This window comes from Onychostoma macrolepis, chromosome 15 (assembly GCF_012432095.1).
Source record: "Onychostoma macrolepis isolate SWU-2019 chromosome 15, ASM1243209v1, whole genome shotgun sequence".
Lineage (NCBI taxonomy): Eukaryota > Metazoa > Chordata > Actinopteri > Cypriniformes > Cyprinidae > Onychostoma > Onychostoma macrolepis.
Genome location: NC_081169.1, coordinates 2,118,089 through 2,144,134, shown reverse-complemented (window position 1 = coordinate 2,144,134; position 26,046 = coordinate 2,118,089). Strand labels below are relative to the sequence as shown.

Genomic DNA, 26,046 nt, shown 5'->3' with positions numbered 1-26,046 from the left:
TAATAATAATTTAATTACATGATATGCTAATTATTAGCAAATGAATCACACATCAGTTTGGGCTGAGAAATTACCCCCTAAAAGATAAAGTCATTATTGTTTTAAATGAGAAAAGCATCGAATAGGCAAATAGTACAAAAGTACGAATAGTACAAAAAAAAGTAGCTTTAGAAAGAAATATTTGGATTCAACAAAATATTTATTACACATAAAGTTTTAAGGCTACAATGTGGCCATAAAATAGTTTTCAGAAGCTGCATTTGAAGTGGCATTTATGTGTATTTACACAAATCACATTTACACTCTAATTACAATTGCATAAATAATTCTGAGATTAATGGCTTTTAAATTGGCATTAATTGGTTTAAAAAATTAATATTGAAATATGAAATGGTTTTTAAAAAAATGAAATGATACTGAAATGATAATGAAACAAAGTCACTGTCTTAATATGAGTTGTTGAATAATTCATTCAACCAATTTATTCAAACAGCTGATTCATTCAGAAACAAAGAAAGTGATTCTTTATGAATGAGTCACTGAATCATTGACTCACTTGATTCGTTAAAAATGCGGATTCATTCAGTAACGGAACAGCGCTCTTTGTTGTTTGGAGCCGCACAACAATTCTATTTTGGCTTTGATTGGAACTATTTTGTTTTGCCAAATTGAGCAAAAACGGACTTCTTTATTGAACTGTTGTATAAAATCAATATCACATTATCAATCATGTAGATTTTGGGGAAAAACAACACTGTTGCTTGTGTGATATTGTTAAACTGTATCATATGATAGAAATATAAGACAAAAACTCATACAGGGGCATGTGTTTCCATCACAAGTCTGATGTATCATGTTCAACAGCAATGCAATATACCGTGACATACAGGTCAGGGTGGGTGTTAAATATGTTAACAACTCTTAACAATTATTATTTTTCCATAGTTAATCACACTGAATTAACGGGTTAAATTGACAGCCCTAATTTTTAGATGACAACTGTCTTTTGTTCAGTTTAATTATCTTATACGGTATTTTTTTTTTTTTTTCATATTCAAATCAGTGTTGAATATCTTTGAGTCCGTCACTGTTTTCTCTGACGCAGACCTGCATTCTGTCCGTATTCATGCAGATCATATATTTTAATGAGCCGTTTAACAGCGTTTAACCCGTATCATTAGAGCAGCTTGCTCTTTCACCATGGAAAAGCGGAAGACTTTTTCTTAATTATGCTGTGTCGTGCGGGTCACCTTTACAGGTGTGTACCTCTCTGTGTGTGACCGTATTAGAGAATGATACCACCATTAAACATTTAGATGGAATTTAACGCCCCTACACACACACACACACACACACACACAGACTGCCCCCTGTATCCATTAATTTCTAATCTCAATATAACAAGCTGTGTTGTCATTCACAAGAGGTGTCTGCCGGAGTGCTGAACAAGCCCGTGTGTGCATGAGAGAAAATCAGACAGTCAATAGGACAGAGGACGATCAATGACCAACAGAGAGCTGCGTTTAATCAGATATATTTGCTGAATGTTATTGAATCTCCTCTGTAAACTTAATTAGAGGCTTGATTTATTATGGAATGTCTGGTAAATGGTGCATAAATATGATAAGTATTGCTTCATTAGTATTGTTTTAGGTGGAAGTTGCGTGGAATTGTTTGTTAATTTAGACTTTCCCATTTGCCGAGATTTAAATGATGTGAATTTTGGAATATTGCATAAAAGGTTGTGTGTATAATAAAAGGACGTAGCCTATACGTATTTAAGAGAAAAGCATTACCTTTAAATATTTCTGAATAACTCCCTCTGAGAAGAAAATATCAGAGCAATATTATTTCATAGCATTTCAAAGGTTATTTTTGTCATTGCGGTATCCAGATTTTTTGTTGCAGCGAACAGCATAGCTGTCTCATGCTTTGTTGTGTCAGATATAGACGGGTAAATCTAGAGTAAGGTAATCTCTTTAGAAATCAGAATGATTTGACCTGTGAGCTCAACAGTAGTATCTCCTGAAAGACTGTTGTTAAATATTTAGCGCTCTCCCGTCATGAATACGAATGCTGTGTAAATGAGGGTCTACAGGCAGTTGACCCTGGGACTAGAGCCTGCTGAGAGGGGCTCACGCCGGCCTAAATGATTTAATTGTCATGACTTCAGCTCGTATTTAAAGGATCAGCTTTGAAATGCGCCACCTGGTAGACGACGCTCTTCCCTGTCTCTTGGAGCTTTTCTACATGGCGCTTGAGAAGGACTTGGATTGTACAGGGGAAACTGGCTCTTTGTTGGTTTGACGCCACATGGTATAAAATCTGTTATAATGCAGTTTGCTTGTATCATCATGAGCTGTTTACTTCATTCTGTGTTGCTTCAGGTGTTAACACTTTTATATAATTCAGTGGCCTTCAAAAGAGTTCTGGACAATGTCAGCATCAGTCCTTATCTCTTGAGCAATTCAGCAAACTAACTTGAAATTGTAGATGTTTGGTTCCGTGCACCTTTAAAGTTTTACACATTGATTGCTTATTAAGGTTAGCGCATAACACACCAGTGATAACAGTCTATAGATAGCTCTAGTATTGCCCAGCCTAGGCTGGTCTTAACTTACGATGGTCTCTCAGCCAGGCCATGTTGTGTTTAGCTGGTTTATCCCAGCCAGACCAGCTGAAAGTGATCAAAACCTTTCAAGACTTAAATTGCTGATTGCCGTTGCTGATTTCAATAGAATCAGTCGAGTCCATGATTCAATGACTCATTCACCAGACAGTCAGCTGGATCAGCTGTGTGAACAACGACTCAGTGACTCACTTGTTAAGAAATCGACTGCGTCCAAAATCACATAGTGTGAGCAGGTACTACATTTGGTATGATACTTGTTTTGCAACCTCAAAGTACTTTCTATATAGGATGCAAATGGAAAGTATGAGTGAAATTCATGCATACACTACATTCGCCATTTTGACGTTGTCACGTAATCTACCAGCATCAGTTGCATTTCGTCTCTGCCATTCATAAACCCTCTGGGTGTCACTGAAGAAACATTTACAACAAAATACAGTCTACAACACTGCATACAGCTTTTTTATGTATTGTCACATTCTCTGGATTCAGTAGTTCAGTCAACGTTTGTCTGACAAAATGGAATTGTTTGCAATGTGCTGAAGAACCCAATCTCTTGAATGGCATTTAGTAAGAGGTATAGTGTCTGCTTACAGTACGAGTGCATTCACTCATCTAAAAAACAAAAGCTCCTGTTCCTTTTGATTTCTATTTCCCTTTAAGGAACACTTACTAGTTATTAGTTTGCAAACCAGCTATTAGTTATTTAGGATGTTTATTGTGCTATGATCAGCCTGAAAAACAAGATTGTGTTACTAGAAACCTCTGAAGGTCAAAGGTTAAAAAATGCATTTATCAAGGTGTATTTCTGTCATCATCTCACAGGTGGAATTCATCAGCAAGCCCAATGTAACTGTAATATTTGAAGTAAAATGTGTCTGCATATCTTTCTCTCATTCAAAGCAGCCATTTTCTATACTCCAGTGATTAGTTATGCCTGGCTTATAAGCAGTGAATTAGTATTGTAGACCCAGGGGAAATAAAATTGGCAGAAAATCAGAGTGAGAAGATTTAATTATCACGCGGAGACCTTTTCCGTCGACCGGCCCACTGAACCCAAAAAACCTAATCCGCCCGGACATCAGCCTCCTCCTTATAATTTGTTTCCCATGCAATCATATGCCAAGCAATTACTGTTTTATTGATTTTTTATCACTGCAAATTTAAAGTTGTTTTTTTCTCTCTTTCGAAAAGCCTTGATGGCTGATCCCTTCCCTCTTCTCCCGAGTGAGTTTAACGTAAAGAAAAAATGGCACTGTGTGCAATCCTTTGTTCACCTGTATTGACGCTGAATATTCAGTCATTGAATGCCAGTGTCTGCAGTTGGAATATTTCTCCAAATGCACATGGAGCCTCACATCCAGCTCACAAACAACTGTGCATGTTTCAAGTCAAAGCTGGATTCTCTGCACTGGACATTTAAATGATAGAAATCAGTTTTGTTTGTTTTTTCCTTTCCATATTCTATTAAAAAATATGCCCAGTTCATTTATTGATGCTTCTCTAAGCACCACCCTAATATCACAGCTGCCCAGTCATATATTAGAGACCTCTTTCTCAAATGAACATGTATAGCATCATTGAGAAGAACCTGCATTGCCTAAGAGCCATACACTTGTTGATAGTGCACCAAGATAAACAGTAGTGCAATAGTAGACATGCTACACATTGAGTACTTGAGTAAAAGTACAGACACCCTAATACAATATTACCCCAGTTATAGTAATGAGTACTTTTTTTTTAATATACTTGCGTAATAAAGGTAAAAAATTATGATTGACAAATGAATGTGTATTATTAATTCTTGCCAGCACTAGTCAGACTAGTCATTAGTCAGCAGTAATGAGAAAGATTAGTGCAGACATTTAATGTGTGTTGACCTGCAAATAACCAAACTTTTTTTGTTACCAAAACTTATTATGCACTATCAAAACATTAAACTTCAATATACTGACATTATCAGTTACTGATGATTCAAGAGTGCAAAGAAGTGAAATAATATGCCTTATCGTATGTAAAAATAAGGAAAATGTGTAAATATGTGGCAACAAATATTCGCATGTCGCATGGGGCAAAAAAAAAAGTGTAAATATATTAAGGGGAACGCTATGCAAACATATATATTTTTTATTATTATTTTAAAATCTGTAGCAGCAGGGAAGATACACGGCTATTCATTTGCATTATTTTACCTAAAATCATTAACCCCTACAGACGGAGACACAAACGCAGACCTGTCCATGTTCAACCATTTCATTATGCTCTTTACTTCACAAATAACTGGCAGTCATGATCTTAATATGATTGCCATTTACAATAAACAATACCAAAATTTGGCATTAGTAACTTTTAGCACCTTCGGCCCTGCTCACATTCAAGCTCTGGCAGCGTCCTGGCTCTGGGCTTATCTTCATTGGATCAATGATTCAGTGAGCTGTTGCTGCAATCGAATCAGTTTGATTCACGAATGAATCATTCGGTGCAAAAGAGTCAACAGGTTCATTGGAAAGAATCAGCTCATTCACGATCTCTTCAGTTCAAAATAATGAGGAACGATATGTTTTTATGAAATGTAGTAGAGTAAAAATTACAATATTATGCTTTGGAATGAAGAATAAAATACACATACTGTGCTTGAAAAATGTACCATTCAGCTTTTTTATTTCTATGAAGCTTGTCTGATTAAAGGATTCATCTGCTTATTTGAATACGCAGGTAGACAGTTTGAAATGTGCTGATAGAGGTTTGGTAGCTCTGTTAACAGCTGTTTGTGTTTATTGTGTTGAACATATTCTCTTGGGTGGCTGTTGTTTTAGGGTATTGAGCATGAGGGTGGCCCAACCAAACCCACACACACACACACACACACACAGTGTGGCCTCTCAGAGTGACTTTATTAAGCGGTGCTCATGAAGAGACTGTTAGATTGTCATATGCTGATATGTGAGAAGGTGTGTTGGCGTGTGTAATGTGAGAAAGTGTGTATGTGTTTATGTTGTGGGAAAGGGAGGAAATCCTCGGGGTGGAGTGTTGAGCGTTGCATGTGTGTGGTTGGGTCATTTGCACCTCATCAAGTCGGGACTGGTGGTCTCAGACACACACCGGGAACAGAGCCTCACTGATTGGGTGCCTGACGGGTCACGCTGTGGTCGATCGGGCCACCAATTGTCAGAGCTCCATCAATCAATGTGACCAGAGAGTTACACTCAGAAAGTCTATGATATGCTCTTATTATATGTGTCGTTGCTGTATCTATTGCAGACTAACTTCTACTGTAAAAACTGGGAAACACATTCATTTGTGTGTAATAAAAAAAAAAAAAAAAGATTAATGCGATTGATTTAGCATGTTTTTTTATTTGTGTGTTTGTTGTTGTTTTTTTAAGTCTTCTCGCGTGTTTTCTCACACATTTTTTTTTCTTTATCAAGTCTGGAAAGAAGTATGACATTTTTGTGATGCTGACATTGAATCAAGAGAATTGATGAAATGGAAAAACATTGACACCAGACGTTTAACTAAAATTTGTAGTATTTGTTGTGAAAATAAATTCACAAAATAAATGTTAATTTACAGTACAGATAAATGTGATTTTATCATAATGGGTTCATGTATATTGTTTAAAGTTCACTTAAATTAGGTGAGTTACGTGATCTAAATGATCCAGTTATAATGTTATAGTGTGCTTTAAAAAGAAAAGAAAGAAAATGTAATTTAGTAGACTTTCAATTAGGCTGTAATTTTGAATGTCTATAATTACAAACACATTAATAAAATATTATAATAAAAGTATAACTATTAGTGATGTTGGCCTTCGTTCATACTTAGTAAACCGTAAACAAATACTTAAAGTACCGTTTTTGTTGTTTTCACATGAATCTTAGTTTGAAAATATATGTATGCTTGCATTTTTTATAATGTTATGCGCAAGTAATATCACTAAATTACAGAAACCCGTGTGATTATTTAGTTTTTGCGTATAATCGATCAAATGTCCTAGTATTAACAGGAGCAACAGCAGGCGCTGTATGTTTTGTTCAAATCTCACAAACAATGAATGAAGTCAGACTTTCTTATTTGCTCTCAATAAAGCGGAGTGCAGGGTTTTAAATACTCTGAGGTTATTTGCCCCAGACAGAGGTCACCGGGGCACTGTTCTTAATTAGCCAAATGAGTCCACCCGCATTGTGGCAGTGACCTTCTCTGCAGTCAATTACGTGAAAACCACCGTCTGAGTTACACTACAGCGCTGAGAAATAACGCTGATCACACATATCTGTGAATCTGATTTGTTTGTCTGGCAGATGAGAATAAATGAGAGTTACGGTCGTAGCGTAAGGCTTCGCTCTCATGAATGGAGAGGCTCTTAGTCTGCGTTTAAGTCAGATTACATCATTTGTGTTTTAAAGGCTAACTCCAATTACGTAATTAGTTGGTTGGGTGTTTCCTTAATTATAGAGATGTTTGACAGAGCCGCTGACCAGCAAAACCTGAGAATGCTGCACTTTCCACATTCCTTTATTCTCCTTCATCCTTCTGTTGATGTTACTGTGACGTTTGTGCTGTTTCTCACACACACAGTAAACAGAGCTTTGCTTTGTCATCGCGGCTCGGTTCTGACATCATGACGGGAACCTCGCAGATGATGTTTCCCATTGTGCGTTTGTATTTGCATTGAGAAGAACTGTAAATTATTTACACTAAAGAATGATTTTGTTATAAATCACGGATACGTCTGTTTGAGCAGCAGCTAATGCTAATGTACGGAATGCCACCATTGGCATTAGGCAGCATCCATCTGTGATTGTTTTACAGGTTTTTGCATAGTCAAGCTAGAATTGCGTGATATGAGACGGACTGATGCGAGGCATTGCTTGTGTTGCGTTCATCTTGATCTTTTGAAGCATGCACACAGCACCAAAAGCAACTGATTGACAAGTGCGTTTGATGTCTGTTAGTCTCACTTAAACTAGTGTTTACATGACATTTCAACTTGATAAATTATAGCATTAGTCTGCATAAAATCAAACTTGTAAAGTGCATGCAAACCAGTGGTTCTCAACCTTTGTGGGCCCCAATGTTCACAACATTATTCAAAGGCACCGTGACTTTTCCAGTTGTTTGTGATTTACCGAAGAAGGATAGTTTTTACTGACATTTTCTACCCTTGAAAACATTTTAGAGCTTGACATAACTAGAAAAATGTCAATTCATTATAAAAACACCTATGAAGCTATAAGATTGTACTTAACTTTTCCAGGTATGCACATCCAGCCTGGTCTCAGTGTTATGTAGGTATTAGGTTGGATGCGTTGCAGTCTCGATCCTCTCTGGCAAGTATTCAGTAGTTAGTGTGAGGTACAGAACACAATTTTAAATATTGAAAAGAATATCCCAGTCCACTTCTCATTCAGGCACACATCACCTGAAACACAGCATATCACACTCGATGAGTGTCTGATTCCACTGCCTCACAACCGTAACGCTTCATGCGGCAGCAGTTGTTGAGCGTGTAACGAGTCTGGGATTTGACGTTTCTGGTCACTGGTCACTGCTGAGGATAAATATGAAGATCGCTGAAAATTGATTACTTCTGTGGTTTTACATTGCATTTTTTTGGTGTATTTAATGGCGTTATTGTCAGTCACAGCATGACTGTTCCACGGCAAACAAAATAAATATTACTTGGTTAGATGATTATAGAAATTTGATTCGTTTAAGGTTTTAAAGTTTAGAACAACAAAATGTTGTCATTTCATAATTAGTAAATGAGTCAACTGTTTAATAAATGTGATTGAAAACATAATCTTCATAAAGATTTGTACATCTGTAAAGTATTTTATGCGTAAATAAATCACATTTTGATGCAGTCGGTACATCAGTATTGTGCGTTTCAGTGGCAAATGCACGTTTGGGAGAACCACGCTTGAGATAATGTTGAGACATCACACTTTTAAAGTTAGGCTACCTCATATATATAGAGAAGAAAAGAGAGTTGAATTAAAATAAGACATTTTCAGATGTGTGGACCAATTGCAAGCATTTGATCATCAGATATTGATCATATGTTATTTATTTATTACTTTTGTACCGTTATTCTCTGAGATTCACTGCATCTCTGCAGCATTGCATGATGCAGTGGAGAACGGTTGATTACATGCTGCAAAATGTGCTGATCCACAGACATCACAGTACAGGAACGCAGCTTTACTAGAAACCTATGAAATATATTTTTCCCCCAATTATTATTATTTTTTTCTGGTTTAAATTGTTAAATTCAATTTTTGTCAAATTTAATCAAAAAGCATGTCTAATTAATTGAAATTATGAAACTCATGCAATTTATCAACACACTATTAAAAGTTTTACAATTAACACATTGTTACAATTTTAGGCCCCTGTGAAATAAATGTTTTATTTATTAATTCTGTTTTTGATTTATTGCCACATTCCATGACATTCCGCATTATATCATTTTTAAGGCTGGATTCCACGATTTCATCTGTGTTTTCCTCACTGTGGAAATCTAGGACCCTGGTTTACAAGGAATCGCTAAATGATTTGCTAGATAATGTCGGTTTAATGTACTTTTTGTATTAGGCGTTAATTATCACGTATATGTTTGACAGCAGTCGTAATTCCTGCTGGAAGCTTCAGCCATCAATGATATTGATAAAACCTCCACAAACCAATAATGCTGCATATGCTTGATGACTTCACCCATGTACTGCTTCAGCAGGAAAAATGTGACTTGTGGTACAACAACGTACAAAAACAAGTCTCTGCAGGATTTGGTTACTAGCTTTTCCGTGTTTGTGTTATTGCAGTCTGGTGTGTTTAGTTTGAACCGTCATTGTGGGAGCAGCTTTGGGCTTCCTTCACGAGCTGATCGGACAGTCATCTATCACAGTGACTGTTCCTGAGGAAATCCTCTAAATGTCTTAAAGCTAAATCCAACTAGATTCCAGAGCTGTCTCTGTCTCTCACACACTGCTTCGAACCCTTAGGGACATTAGCGGCATCTGGCATGAGCTAACATCAGCTCAGGATGGAGCAAGCGAGAGTCAATCCACTCATAGATGACCCATATCAAGTGCAGTGCATATCAGATTGCTGGAGAAGCTTTTTATTTGGCCCGTTTGAGAGGTGTGATCTGCTCCAAACATGAATCGCTGGCCACGATTGCAAACCCTCTTTGTTCATTGAGATCTCATTTGTCAAGGCAGAGAGGCTAGAGGGTATTAGTTAGTTAGCAAATATTGACATGCCACTTTGGTCGGGTAACTATCAATTGAAATCAGCAAATCAATGCTCCTAATAGCTGCTCATTACGCACTTGATGCATTTTCAGCGTTCGCATCAGCTTTGCATGTCAATGCAGTCGAAAACTATGTGTTTTTCATGCCTGCGTCTGTGTTTAAAGAAGCCTTCACTAGCCTTGACCAGAGCTGGGCAGTAACTGATTAGATTCAATTAAATACTCGTAATCAGACTACAGTTTCTTTTTTATTGATTAATGATTAATTGATTTAATTGATCTATGTCTTTTCATCTTTTAATTTTTCCTTTCTAAAATGCCTACATGACATCCAGGTAAACAAAATATTTCATTTTTAGTAAGTGTTTTATTTTGATGAAAATGAACATTTTTACATTTTATTAGCGTTTAATTAAACTCACAAACCCCCTGCAGTTCCTTCACAAACCCCAGTTTGGAAAACTTTGACATAATGTAATGCTAAATGCACTTTATGTTGTTAATAACAACGAATGAAATATATTTTCTTTTGCATTTTAATATCAATATGGTACAATATTATCCCATTTAAATCAAAGTTATCTAAAAGTAGTCAGATTATGTTTCCTAAAATGTGTAATGTAATGGATTACGTTACTAACTACAATAGTTGTCATGTAATTTGGAATCAGTAACGCACTACAATTTGATCTACCCAGCTCCGGCCTTGCCTGTGGAAATCGTTCAGTCTTTTAGGTGTTTGTTTTGAAGCTTGAACGAGGTGACTCTTAAATGTCTGGAGTGCATCTGACTGACATGCTGTATTTAAAAAGAATTAATGTCAGTTTTTGCTGTCACACGTGTAATTAAGTTAAAGCAGTGACCTTTCATCTAGGCTTCTGTTTGCGATGGAAATCACAAAGACTCGCGCGAAACCACATTTTCTCTACACGTCGTCTGTAGCACTCGCACAAAGTGGAGCGGCGTTCGTCGGGAGAGGATCTTTATTTAGACACCAGATCTTCCTAGATAAATAAAGACAGTGTTAATGGAAGCGGGGCGAGTCGGATGCGTGTCAGGGGTTTGCCCAGATAAATCATTAGATGGAAGGTTATTGGAAATGCAGGGAGATAAAAGACTGAAGAAGCCAGTAATTGCCTTAAAGATCAGACTACAAAGCATTAGCCCGGCTTTTACAAGGCCAGTCGGCAACAAAAGAGTCGTAATTTATGAGCTCAGCGTAAAAGAATAGCATAATTGCATTAAAAATTAATGCTAATGAGGTCTAAAATGGGGAAGGTGGTTATTATGAAAGTTTGTATTCATCTTCTTTGGCCTGAATGATGGCTAGTGGCTTGATTAATGGCTTAATTTCTATCAATTAGCCGTGCCAAAAATAAATAAATAAATCTATCCACAGAGACGGGGCTAAATTGAGTATTGAATTACATATCTTTGCCTGATGCTGAGATGGAGGCCGGATTCCCGAAGGTTTACCATAGAGGGAATGTCCTTGTGTGTTTAACAATTAGTTCAACTTTCTGCATGTTTGTGAGTGCATATAGATTGAAATATGTTGATATGTAAGTGCATTTATTTTATAGAGCCTCAAGTCGACTTACAATAATTAAAAAAACAAGACAAAACAAGAATTAAAATGAGCTAGAACAACTAAAAACAAGAACTCTATTGTGGTTTGTTTCATTTGATTTAATTATGTATTTATTTTCAATTAATCAATTTGACGTGTTTTTTATTTCGTTTTTTAAAGTATGATTTCAAGACCTGGAAAAGTCATGAAAATTTCTAAAATACTATAAATTGCATTTTTATAATGAATTTATATTTTCTAATTATGCCAAGCTGTAACATATTTTATCAGGTATTTTATCATGCAGTAAATCATGAAAAACTGGAAAAGTCTTGGAAATATTGTTGTGAACGATAGGGGGCCTTGGAGTCAGAAAGGTCGAGAAGCACGGAGTTCGATTATTTCTAACAAACACGTAAACACAGCTGTGCCAGCACGTGCGAGAGGTCCGCAGGTTTTTCCATGTATTGTAGTTGTTTTTTTCTCTCTCTCTCTCACACACTCGCCTCAACGGATGTCTCATTCTCAATCAGTGCGGTGCCATCATTAGGTCTTGTTTTGCTTGCTCATGACATTCAAAAGCACCTTTGAATCCGCGGCCGTTTGAGACCGACCACCTGATGATGGGCAGTTACTGCTTTAATTATTCCATCAGTGATGAGAGCCGTTGTAATTTTGCTCATGGAAGTAAGGCATTCAATTATGGGAATTAATCAGGCACAGTGAGTTTTGCATTCACTTTCGGTGCTGGAGCTTGAGTTGTTGAACATCGCCCTCTTGTGGTTTGCTCTCGTCCTGCCAGGATCTTTCTAACATCTATTAAGAGAGAGTGTTAAGAGCATTTGATAATGCTGGATATCTGCTGTTTGTTTTTGCACACGTGTTAATCTCCTAGTTTCTTATCAATTTATTCACATCTAAATCTACATTCGTTTAACATGGAAGAGAGTCCGTTTAGTCCTTTAGGATGGCAGGGAAAAACAAAACATACTTCAAATGAGCAGAATCATGTCATCATATCTCTCTCTGTCTCTCTCTCTGTGGTTAAGACTGCTATAAGGCTTGTGTAATGCGGCGACAATGGACTCTAAATTAATTTTGTGGATAATGTGTCAATATTAAATGTCAACTTTGACCTGGCCTTGTGCTGATCGTGTCTGGCAGAGATGTCTCTCCGACAGCACTATCGATTTTCTGCTATCTGCTCGGCACGGGCCCCTCTCTCAAAGTCCATTATTTTTGATTTTCCTATGAAATACATATCTTTCCTCACTGACATCTGACAAACAGCATATGGAAGTCATTTTATCTACCAATAATGTGTTTGTCAAAAAGTATGAGGCATTAATGGAATTCCAGGCCAAGGATAGGTTGTCACTGATATATCTGGGTGGGCTTGTGTGTTTGTGTCTGTGTATCAGTCATTAAGATGTTCAGTGCACACACACACACACACACACACACAGGAGGAGTAATAAGTGTGTGATTGAGAGCCAGTGGACTGCTGTCATCTTAAGGACGGTCTGTAGACTCCTAGAGGATATTGCACCTCCGTTTTGCCTCATGCTCAAGTATGTGTATTTTTGAGAAGGCAAACTGTTATCAGTGTGTATGGACACATGCCTGACATTGTTTGGGCTCATTTTATTGCAGGTTTGTTTCTCAGAGCATGTGTGTGTTGTGACATCAACAGTTAACACTGACACACGTTTGTGTTTTATGGTGTGTGTTACAGTGACAAATCAATGTTTATATGTATGTTACTTTAATGAAACCAGATATTCGTTAGAATGAGTCTCTAGACATTTTGAAACTGTTTGCCAGGAAAGAGTGACAGTGCTACAGTGTTTAAGTTATGTTCATAAGCCGTATGGTAAGTCAAAATCTGTGTGTGTGTGTGTGTGAGAGAGAGAGAGAGAGAGCGAGTGAGTGTTTCTGCTAACAGAGAGAAAACCAGAGCAAATATTCATTTATTCATTAAACGAGCAGAGCGAGAAGATGTGTTGTGACAGTTGCTCCCTGGCAGTTAATGGATTAAATTAATTCCTCTCATTAGCGCAGGGATCTGTGTGTGTGTGTGTGTGCGTGTGTGTGAGCGCGAGAGCATGCTTCCTATCTAATAGTGTTTGTTTCTGAGCATTTTCATGCATATGTGTGGAGAGAGATTAAATTGTGGGTGAATTTGAGTATCAGTAATACATTGTGTTTTATGTTTCAGGATGTCTTCATTTAGCGGAGTCACACAAACAACAGCGCTAGCACAGCTGTGGCTGTAGGTAATCACAGCTTATAGTTCAATAAACAAGAAGGTAATATGGAGTAACAAATATTAGACACAATATTACAAGTTACCCTGTTTATTTATGAAAATAGTACCCAGCAATATCACATTAGGTCTTTATTTCCTGAATAAATGTGTAGCGTGAGATAATATGCATCTGTTTACCGTGAAGAGCCTTAGAATTTATTACTTTTTTTTTCTTGAAATCTCCTTGAAATTCTGTCTCTCCTGATAATTGTATATGCATTGCATAGCCAACATACTGATATTCTAAAACCATTGATTTCTATATATGACTGGATTGATTATTGAATTCTAAACAGATTTTATTTTCTTTCAATAGTCCACTTTAGACATTCTACTAACTATAAGTAACTTTACAACTACATGTCTACTAACTCTCATTAGAGTATTAGACTGGTAGGGTTAGTAGAATAAGTTGACCTGTACTAGCAAAGTCACTTATAGTCAGTAGACACTACCAGCGATCATTGAAGCTGTACAAGTGTTTAGTGTCCATATTAATATGCTCAACCACCAGAGGGCATCAACGACAGACAGCCAGTAGCTTGACTAACAATCACAAGGTGTTCTGTGTATCAGTTCAACCCAAAATACATTATTTCTGTAAGTATGTAATTATGTAGGGAATATTAATCATGAGCATATGTATCTCCTGATATGATTGTTAGGAGAAATTTATTTGAATACAATATACAGCAAATTCCGGAATAAGAGCCTGTGGCTCTATATTGCATTAAAATTCAGAGTTGTTTACCATGCATCGTTTTATCTGGAATAACAGCATAAACGCTTCAAAAACATGCATCACATCGTCAAGCCAATATGCAACACTGGCTGTTTTTTGAGTGAGTTGTGAAGCGCGTCTGTGTTTTCTGATGTCTTCTCATTGACCAGCATCCTTTTCAGACTCTTGAAGAACTTCTAGAAAAGAAGAATAATTAAAGAGCTACAGACTGGACCGCACAAATTGTCAATTGTTGTTGGATTAGGTTAATTTTACCAACCAATTTAAATGAATTTTTAGGTTATCTTAAGCGATGTCAACAACTTCATTTTTACCACCATTAATTCATATGCCTCAATAAAAATCACAACACAAACATCACAACACAATTGCATAAACCTCAATGAATAACTCCAAACCAATGCATAAATTCAAAATGTTAGAATAAATAAATCTGTATTCAGAATAAATTAGCTGTTGATGAAGATGAACATCACTGGCTTTCGCTTTCAATAAGCAGGATAAATGCTCAACTATAAAGCAAGTTGCTTAGCAAGTTGTATAGGGAGACTGGGGATTTAAAAGCTGTGTTTGGTGGGGTAATGTTTACTCCGTGAAATCAGGTGATTTCCTAACGCTGTTAGGAACGTGTGCAATGCGCAGTTGCTCCAGTGTTATCACGTCATGAGCGATCCAGCTCTTAAAGTCATCAAGAAATCAAAAAGGACAATTTGGGACCAATTTTCACTATTAATTAGTTGTTTATTAGCATGCCTATTATTAACATATTGGCTGTTTATTAGTACTTATAAAGCACAGATTCTGCGTGACCATATTCTACATCCATAATCCTACCCAATACCTAAACTTAACAACTACCGCACTAACTGTTAATAAGTAGCAAATGAGTCGTTTACTGAGGCAAAAGGTCATAGTTAATGGTGAGAACTGTACCTTAAAATAAAGTGTAACCGACAATTATCATTTTCTTATTTTTTTGCTCTGATATACATAAAGATTGCAATCAAAGTGCGCACATCCAGCAGGCCAAAAGCTCAATGTGGGTGCTCAACCACAAACAGTGTCAGACAGGAAGAGCAAAGTTGGCACACCACAGCTCCAAAAGTAGAAAAATATTTATTAAAGTTCTCACCACAGGTGACGTTTCGAGCCTACAAGCTCTTCATCATTACTCTGAAATACGTAAAGAGGATCACAACTTAGGTTTCATGCAGACTATAATTATCGATCCACGTATCTATATGTGACCCTGGACCACAAAACCAGTCTTAAGTGTCAATTTTTCGAAATTGAGATTTACACATCATCTGAAAGCTGAATAAATAATCTTTCCATTGATGTATGGTTTGTTAGGATCGGACAATATTTGTCTGAGATACAACTATTTGAAAATCTGGAATCTGAGGGTGCAAAAAAATCTAAATATTGAGAAAATCGCCTTTAAAGTTGTTCAAATGAAGTTCTTAGCAATGCATATTACTAATCAAAAATGAAGGTTTGATATATTTACGGTAAGAAATGTACAAAATATCTTCATGGAACATGATCTTTACTTAATATCCTAATGATTTTTGGCATAAAAGAAAAATGGATCATTTTGACCCATACAGTGTATTTTTGGCTATTGCTACAAATATACCCCAGCGACTCAAGACTGGTTTTGTGGTCCAGGGTCACATATCATACTAATATCATCTTCTGAGACCAACATTTCTGACTGTTAAATCCTAAAGCTTTCAAGCTACATCCGCTAGATTGTCTGCTCTGACTTGTTTTCGAACTCATCTTTTTTCATGTAAAGTGCAATCATTTCCGTCCGTCTTCAAACTACAGAGGGCACTTAACACAACAGAGACCAGTCATTTTTCTTGACAAGCTTTTCTATTCTCGTTTTTTCCTGGTACTATGTACTGTGTGTTCTTGCTTGTTTGGAGAGCATGCTGTTGTTTAGCTGAAGCTGAAGAGAAGGGTAATGGGATCGGGACACAACCAGCGTCCCATGAGCACAGCTGCTTTAATGTGGCACGTGCACTACAGACTCAACAGTATCCAGTAGATTGACGCTGTTATTCGCTAAGAGATGAATCAATCAGCATGATGCTTTTCCGTTTCTGTGGTTTGTGACCGTCTGACCTGCACCACTGACCTCTCGCCTGTCCACTCTCCGCTCTGTTTTTTGTTTCTCCAGAGGAAATGTCTCTCGCCGAGCAGGTGAGGAGGATAAAGGATATCGAGGCCATTGAGAGCGACTCCTTTGTTCCTCAGGCTTTCAAATCATCTCGGGATGGCACCAAGGTACATCTCTGCCTTTCTCCCTCTCTATTCTCTTTGCCTTCCTTCTCTCATATATATATATATATATATATATTCTTTTATTTGATTTCTTTTTGCCGAGTTACTTTCCATTTGTCTGCAAATGAAATGATTGCCATTAAATTCCGTTTGGTCTGTGGCACCTGTCCGCTTGAGCTCGGGCTCTTGAAAAGCGTCCGGCCGCCGGTGGGCCCTCACTCTCTCCACAGAGAGCATTACTAAAGAGCATTCACATTCACCGCTCAAATTAGATTACTAACAAATGCTCACAGATCTCTGTGGTCTGAGACAAAAGGTGACAGTTGAAATGAGCCCGAATGATAGATTGCACCAGAAGGACCGGGCGGCTCTCCCGCGCTGATCTCAGGTCTGTCTGTACGGACTCCAGCGATGCTCTTTGAGCGGCTGAACTGATGCTAGACCAGCACTTAACATCACTACGTTTATTTCTGAATGATGTACGAACAGCTCTATAGATGGAGAGAAAAAAGCATACACAGAGGACATTCTTTGGACAAACACAAATACATTCATGCACATTTGATTTTTCAATCATTTCCATTCCATGTACACTCTTAAAAATAAAGGTGCTTCACGATGCCATAGAAGACCCTTTTTTGTCTAAATGGCTCCATAAAGAACCTTTAACATCTGAAGAACCTTTCTGTTTCACAAAAGCTTCTTTGTGGCGAAAGAAGGTTCTTCAGATTATAAAAATGTAAGAAAGAGATGGTTCTTTAAAGGATCTTTGACTGAATGGTTCTTTGTGGACCCAAAAATGGTTCTTCTGTGGCATCGCTGTGAAGAACCTTTTAAGCATATTTTTGTAATTGGATGCTCTGAGCTCAGATAAAAGTGCTATGCCAACTCTCACTTAACAGAGCATGGCTTTGAGGTGAAAGACATGAGTCTGCTAGATGTTATAAAGGTCAAGGGACAGCAAGAGTGAGCACTGTTTTGATTATACTGCCATCAGTTGTTTGTATTTAGAATTGCACTCGACATCTCACTTTACATGGACAGTCACCTTGAACTCACTTACAGATAAGTGTTTGCTCAACTTTACTGTGTTACAGGAATGAGCCATTATCAGGTGCAAACCTTTCAGCTGTACCCGCTAATGTCAGTTAAATGGGTCGATCAAATTTACTTCATCTCTTGAGATAAAATAGTTCACCGAAATCACTTCCTTCCGGTCCAAACAGCGTCTTATTAAATCTGAAACAAGGTGCAAAGATCACTCAATGTCTGCAACTTACTAACGTCACACAGTTGAAGATCTTTGCAAATTATGTGTTATTGAAGGGGGTGTGAAAAACAGCAGAAAAAAGTCTGTTTGAATCAAAGGCATAGTTCAGCCTCAAATGAAAATTCATGTTGTTACAAACCTGTATGCGTTTCTTTCTTCTGCGGAACACGAAAGAAGATATTTTGAGGAAACCGGTTTTGGTTTCTCTAAATATCTTCTTTTATGTTCCACAGAAGAAAAGAAAGTCATACGGGTTTTGAATAACACGAGGTAAGTAATTTTCATTTTTGGGTGAACTATCTCTAACCAAGGCTAACCCTAACCATACACCCTAAACAAGCTAATCACGGTGTTCAGGATTACAGTACAGACAGGTGTGTTTAATTATGATTGAAATTAAAGTCTGGAGGACACTGGAGCTGAAGAGCTATGCTGTAAGGGGTCTAAATTATGACTATTTATAGCACCAAAAAAGATCTGAAGGATAAGATAAAGGATACATAAAAAAAAGTATTTCTCTTTAATTAAACAACTCGTCATGCAAAGTGGGGTGTGGATGTAAATATTATGAATAAGGTGAATGTTGGAAAGATGAGTGCGCTGTGCGATTTCTTAAGGTTTTTGTAAATAACATAACTTTTTTATTCGTAGGTGACTGACGTTTCAGAGATCAAGAAAGAGGCAGAGACTATAAAAGAAGAAGTCGCCCTTCTGCCCACCTCCATCATGTACAATGACAGCAACGCCCTGGCTCACCCTAACGTAAGAGTGTTTCGTGTATATGTGCATATTTGTACCCAGATGTGAGCTATATCTGACCAAACCTTCCAAAACCTCATTTTGGGGACATCTCCATTTGTCAAAACGAGGTAACGCTTTAGTTTAGGGACCAATTCTGTTAACTAGCATGCATATTACTACATGTTTACTAGTACTTATAATGCACCATGGTAGCCCATACCTAAACGTAACAACTACCTTACTTACCAATTAATAATAAATTAGAAGTTTATTGATGCAAATAGTTAATAGTTAGTTAATAGTGAGAACTGGTCCCCAAACTAGAGAGTGAACAAAACCCGTATAAAGTATTTTAAATGGTAAAAACGCTGTTTCTGTTAGGGTATAGGTTAGTAGGCTATAGCATTTATAACTAGCTGTATATGAAAGAATAGAAGTCTATTGAATGTCCCTATCTAGATAACAAAGTATTCTATAAAGTATAGTCATTTTTTGATTCTTTGGGGCCAAAGTTTCAATCCGCACGAGGAAAACAGTTTATAAATCATACTAAATTGGAGAATCCTCATAAAACACAAAGGTAATCGCTCCGCCTCGTGAACCTCTCTAATTCTTTCTAAGAAAAATAGTATGTGTTATTCACAACATACATCAAATAAGACTCTGGTGTCGCGGGCCCAGCATCCGAAGTTACACTGAAGCCTCCCAAAAGGCCTCCAATCAATAATTCTCCTCTCCCAAGACTTCTTTCCCCCCACCCTTGTAGAAATTGCCTATTTCTGAAGCTGCACTTCTTGACAACCCACTCAGGGCCCTTCTTATGCACCCTCGGTAATATTGGCAGACAGAATTTCCTACGAAAGCGCGCTCCATCTCTCTCACTCGGCAAACTGGGTTATGTGTGACTGATGCAGATGAGCTCGACAGGCTGATCTATTGCAGCAATATGCCCAAGGCGAGAGAGCCCTGATCACCAGTAATGATTCAATCATTTAGCCACCACCACTTACTGTATCTACTGTAATTTCAAACTCGTTAGCCGCGCTTCGCTAGGTGCGTTAAGAGTCGGAGGAGGCTCGTCGTCGTGTCGCGGAATCGCCTACGAAAGGAAAAGGCGCGGGGAAGCGGGTGACATACACCCTCAGTCTATTAGTGCTACATGTGCACGTGTTTCCCAGGCAAACAGAACCCAAACCAACGCTACGGGCGGACCCTAACCCGATGTAAATGACACGCTTATAATGCGCACACGCGGCGGGATGGAAGCGATCAGTCTTTCCAAAGCCTAGATTTGATTTGGTGCCTCTCGTGTTTTTTGGATGAAGGAAATGAGTGATGAGTGTTGGAGAAGAATCCGGAACTTCCAAACTTAAGGAACTCATAAGCACAACTAATGTGGGAATCACTCAAATTCTCCCTTTACGCTGACATCCGAATCAACCGCGTGTATTACCCTGTCTGATGTGTTTATGATGCAATACCATTTACACTTGCTCCAAATCTAATCGCAGCTGTGATTGTCCTATATTAAGCCAACCCAGACAATTAGAGCGCAGACTTGGAATCCATTAGAAACCAATAGGAAAGATTTGTTTCAAAAGGCTTACTTGCGTTTCAGATCTATAACACCGGGCCGTTAGTAGACCTCGGCCAAACCCGGGCTTCGTCGAGTGGAGTAAACGAGGAGGGAATGTGAAATGGCGCACATGCAGACAGTCACAGATTCCCCACTGTGGGCGCAGATGATCTGATCTCAATAACAGCTCACTTCACTCTCTGTAGGAGGACTCTGTAACGTTCACTTGTACTGCGCAGAAAGCCGTCACAGTGTTTACCGTAATAATATCCAATGTATTTTGCATTTCTAATCCAATAGAAGCTTCTTTCAGTTCTTAAAAAAAACAACATCCTCCGTACACTTCAGTCAGTACATTTGTCTTCAGCGTATTCTCTTAAATAGCTAAGAATCATACTGAAATAAATTGAACTGAACTGATGCAGATTTCATCATTTAGTAAAGAAAGAGAAATTTGATCAAGTGGTTTTAGAGCAAATATGCATCATCCCAACTAATCATAACAGCACTGACAAATTTATATTTTCTGTTGTTCTGCCTAATGAACACATCAGTCTTACAACCTTCCCTGCGATCACTTCTGTGTGTGCGTGTGTTTTTGTGACAAATGAGTACATAAATTTGTATAATGACATGAGTATGACACAGGTATCACAAGGAGAAGGTGACTTATGAGGACATTGCCCCATGTCCCCATTTTTCAAAAGACTTCTAAATCACACAGAATGAGTTTTTTTGAGAAAGTAAAAATGCCTGTAGTCTCCTGTAAGGGGGAGGTTTAGGTGTAGGACGATAGCACATACAGTTTATACAGTATAAAAACCATTACGCCTATGGAGAGTCCCAACTTTTCACAAAAACAAACGTGTGTGTGTGTGTGTGTGTGTGTGTGTGTGTGTGTGTGTGTGTGTGTGTGTGTGTGTGTGTGTGTGTGTGTGTGTGTGTGTGTGTGTGTGTGCGTGTGTGACCAAAACTTATCAGACGTGTTTCCTGTCTTCACATCAAAATCATCCATTGCACACCTGTGAAAGAATATTAAAGAATAGAAAACAGTAACACTTTGAGTAGTTGCTTATAAGCAAGCATATTGACTGTTTATTAGTACTCATAAAGCACATTAATGCCTTAAAGTGTATTAAAGTGTATTTTAGATCCCTTAACCCTATTGTACAATTAAACATAACTACTAGAACAACTACCACAATTACTATCAATAAGCTGAAAATTAAGAGTTTATTGAAGGAAAATCGATTTGTCTTTTTGTTTTAGAACATAGTCTCACCTGGAATAATCTTATAAAAAATAAATAAAAATAAGTCGCACTTTTGCCTCAATAAACTGTTAATTTTCAGCTTATTAATAGTCAGTAAGGTAGTTGTTAAATTTAGGTTTGGAGTGGATTAAGGATCTAAAATATGCTCATGCAGAAAAGGCATTAATAAGTGCTTTATAAGTATAAACAGCCAATATGCTAGTAATGCATGCTAATGAGCAACTAGTTAATAGTGAGAACTAATCCTTGGTATAGTTGCTAATTAGCATGCATATTACTAGAATATTAGCCATTTATTAGTAGTAATTAAGCACATATTAATGCCTTATTCTGCATGACCTTATTCTACATCTCTAATTCTACCCAACACCTAAACTTAACAACTACCACACTAACTATTAATAAGCAGAAAATTAGGAATTTATTGAGGGAGAAGTCATAGTTAATAGTGAATAAGTGTTCCCTGTTCTAAAGTGTTACCTGATCCTTAAACAGTTTTTTATCACTACTTTGTTACTACTTTTTTTTTTTTTTTATGTTGATCTTGCCATTAAAATAGCCATAGATGCTGGTGTGGCAATAAAAATAAACATATAAATAAAAAATATAGAATATAGTCATGCAGAATAAGGCATTAGTATGTGTGTTTTATAAGTGCTAATAAACAACTAATATGTTAGTAAGATGCATGCTAATAAGCGTCTTGTTAATAGTGAATATGTTTCCTAATTGAAAGTGTTACCCAAAAAAACAATATATTCAAACAAAATTGTCATTCGTCTGAGAAGGCACTGTTTTCGTTCTCTCACCTCTCTGCGATGATTCAGAGTTTGGCGCAGGGCAGTTTTGGCTGTTCCTGTAGTGATGCTCTGTGATGGACACACAAGTCAAGTTCTTTGGAAGTTCATTGTAATTTAATGGTCTAAATGAATTGAAGTAAAGCGCTCTCTCCCTCTCCTGCAGCTCTTCATGGATAAAGAGGAGGCAGAGAGGTTGTGGTTGAACAGACTGATCTCTCTGCGTCAGGAGAGGCTCATGGGAAGTCCAGTGTCCTGACCAGATCCCGTGGACTTGCTGTAGCTCTCTGTAATTCCAGCACATCTCAAAAAGGAGCGCGTGCTCCACCTGCTGGTTTCAACGGGAAATATGATTCAAAATTACATTTCAGCATGTGCTTATTCTGAGTCTTTGATTGTTTATTTTACTACTAACTCATAATGGTAATATTAAGGTTTTAGGAGTGATTTACACAAAATTTGTCCTTTAAGTTTCTTAAAAACATCCTAAGACATCCTTCTCATCAACATGAATGACAATTGTATTTAGTGTGTATTGGGGTTTTGTTGTTGTTGTTTTTCTTTTTTCCTTTTTCAAAATAAATGATTGTTGTAAATCTTGGATAAAACTTTGTAGTCATAAATGTTTTAAAGTAAAGAACAGCTACGTGAAAACCTTTTGAGGAATCACTGTACCGTTTCTGCACCTGAGTGTTTGTCATTTTAACGTCTACAGTGTTTTAAGTGAGGTTGAGGGAAGTGAAATGAACTTGCTGTGTGTCAGAGAGCCGAGAAAACACTGTACAGCTATGAACTCTGCATATTTTGGGGGGTTTCGTTGCGAACAGCCTTCTTTATTAATAATCAAGTCAACAGCAGACTACAAACCAATCTTTTTGACCTCTCTTAATACAGATATTCAGGACCATCACTACAGTTGAGATGATGATTGATGCATTTGATTAGGATAATCAGATGATTATTTCAAATATTTCAGTAAATATAATAAACCAAAACTAAAAGCTCCTAAAACTTACTGCCAGATTCTGGAAGATAAATTCTTCAAACTGTGGCACAAGAGGATGTGATGCTGGTCCTTCAAGAGTCACTCTCAACTTATCGGTCCATAAAGCCTATAAAAAATCAGTCTTCATGTATTTCACAACACTTCAGCATGTTATTCTTATTAAGTGAGAGTCATTTAAAATATTTTTTTACCCAAGCAAAGTCTCTGAGAACCTGACACATTCCACTTCTGGAGACTCCAGGAAGGTTGCAGTTCTGGAAAATGATGGTGCTGGAGACTAAATGGTTCCTGATGGTTTCTCACCTAATTCTTGACATTAATTCCTAATTCTTTTGCAGTTAACATGTCTTTTCTTCTCCACCTGTTTTTTCTGACCGTGCTGACACAATGAGCATTTCGCTGCCCAGTGGTCATCCCTTAACTTTGCTAATTCTATTATTGGATTAGTATTGCATCCTTCTCATGGGCATTTAATAATTGTTTTACTTTTATTCTTGAGTTCAATCTCATTTTTGGCTCATTCTATCTGTAAAAGAAAGCCTGCCTAATAATTCTGCACACCTGAAATAAGGAGTTTTTAACTTTGGCTCATGGGCAATTATGTATCACTTATAAATGATTAAATACAAAATTGATAGTAGTTATTAAGATTGATGTGGTTTGGAATTGGTAAAATGTTCTTGGAAAAAAAATATGACCAGAATATCAACTTGCCTAATAATTCTGCACACACTGTATATAGGGTAAGACGGTGTAAATCTGTCTTGATTTCCTAACAAAACTGGACTCAGGAACTAAATTATTATATTATATTGTGTATAAAAACGGAAAAAAAAGAAAAAACACACTGATGCATATTTTTCATTCAATATTTTGTAGATTTTATGTAGAAAAGTTAAATCGCCATCTTTTTCTGACCAAAGTGACTTGAACGCACCCGACTTCCTCATAACGACTTGTCAACTCGTAAATATGAACGTCCCAGGAGGACTTTAACGCAGCCTAGATGACTCATTGGCCCAGCTCTCCCTCCTCCTCCTGTGAGAGCTCTCCGACCGCTGCCACAACACCAGGCCCAAACCCTCCTCCATCGGCTGTAGGTGAACCAAAAACAACTGATAACAGCTCTCAGTGATATGTGTCGGGTCCCCGCTATATTAGCAACAACATTCACAAATGTTTACAGAACAAGCGGGAACCCAGTGTGCCTGTAGCCTTCTATATTTCTGTTTTATCACATGATAGAAAGTCTAAGACCTTCTCAAGGCAAGATTGCTGTAGAGACAAAATGTAATTCCATCAAGTTAGCATTTTTAAACATTCGCTCACTAAAAAATAAATCATTTTTGATCAATGATTTAATAACCACAAACAACCTGGATTTTATGTTTCTAAATGAAACATGGCTAGAAGACAGCTGCAGTGCAACAGTCCTCAATGAAACAGCCCCTCCTAACTTTAACTTTACAAGTGTCTGCAGGACTGTTAGGAGAGGTGGAGGTGTAGCTGCTCTATTTAAAGATGTTTATCAATGCAAGCAAGTGTCATTTGGTCAGTATTTGTCTTTTGAATACCTAGGTATTGTGCTGAAAGGTGCTCCACGCATTCTGTTTATCATTATTTACAGGCCTCCAAAATACTCTCCAGCCTTTGTTGAAGAGTTCACAGAACTGTTATCAATGATTTCCTCAGAGTTTGACTGTTTTACTATTGCAGGGGATTTTAATATTCACATAGATAATGCAGAAATCAAAACTGCAAAATAAATTATAACTGTTTTAAACACTTTTGATCTGATCCAGCATGTACATGGACCCACACACAATCGTGGACACACTCTAGATTTACTCATCAGAAGAGGTCTAAATATTTCATGCATTGTTATTAAGGATGTAGCACTATCTGATCACTTCTGTATTTTATTTGATATATTGATCTCTGTTACCACTGAATCTAGATCTGTCTCTGTCAGAAAGAGATGCATTAACGAGAACACTAGTGCGCTATTTATGAAGGCTATATCTTTAACACCAAGCATTTCTGTGAGTATAGGAGAGCATAAGTCTAAGTGGACGTCCATGACATGCGGGGTCCCACAAGGCTCAATTCTTGCACCACTCTTGTTTAGCCTGTATATGCTCCCACTAAGTCAAATAATGAGAAAGAACCAAGTTGCAGTAAAACCTACAGTTACAGTGGTAAACTAATATGCACTGATGCACAGTAAAAATATAGTAAAAGTGATATGTAATATTAAAATGTATATTTAGTACAAGTTGTAGTAAAGTGAATAATATAAAAAGCGAGTACAACAGCACAATAACATAACTGATATAATAGATTTATAATAGCATAAATTATGTGTAATACAATAATAAATAAATGAATAACAATAGATGAATAATAGCAAGCAGAATATGTAATATCAAGGGTGGAATAATACAGAATAGACAATAATGAAAAATAAATTAATAGTAAATTATAAAGTAAATTAAATAATCATGAAAAGCACAATTTTATAATGGTGTTTGTGTAATAATTATTAAACAAAGTAAGACACAACTAATGACAAGCAAAAAATTGT

The 26,046-nt window shown here is 37.2% G+C and overlaps 1 protein-coding gene across 1 annotated transcript in view; it reads left to right on the top strand.

Moving 5' to 3' along the window:
* rsrc1 (arginine/serine-rich coiled-coil 1) overlaps positions 1-23,110 on the top strand; it is a 144,472-nt gene extending 121,362 nt beyond the window's left edge. The window contains exons 8-10 of the mRNA XM_058799579.1: positions 16,696-16,802; positions 18,721-18,831; positions 22,623-23,110. Coding sequence (XP_058655562.1) covers positions 16,696-16,802; positions 18,721-18,831; positions 22,623-22,715 — 311 coding nt within the window. The 3' untranslated portion in view covers positions 22,716-23,110. The remainder of the gene's footprint in view (positions 1-16,695; positions 16,803-18,720; positions 18,832-22,622) is intronic.
* The last annotated feature ends 2,936 nt before the right edge of the window (positions 23,111-26,046 follow it).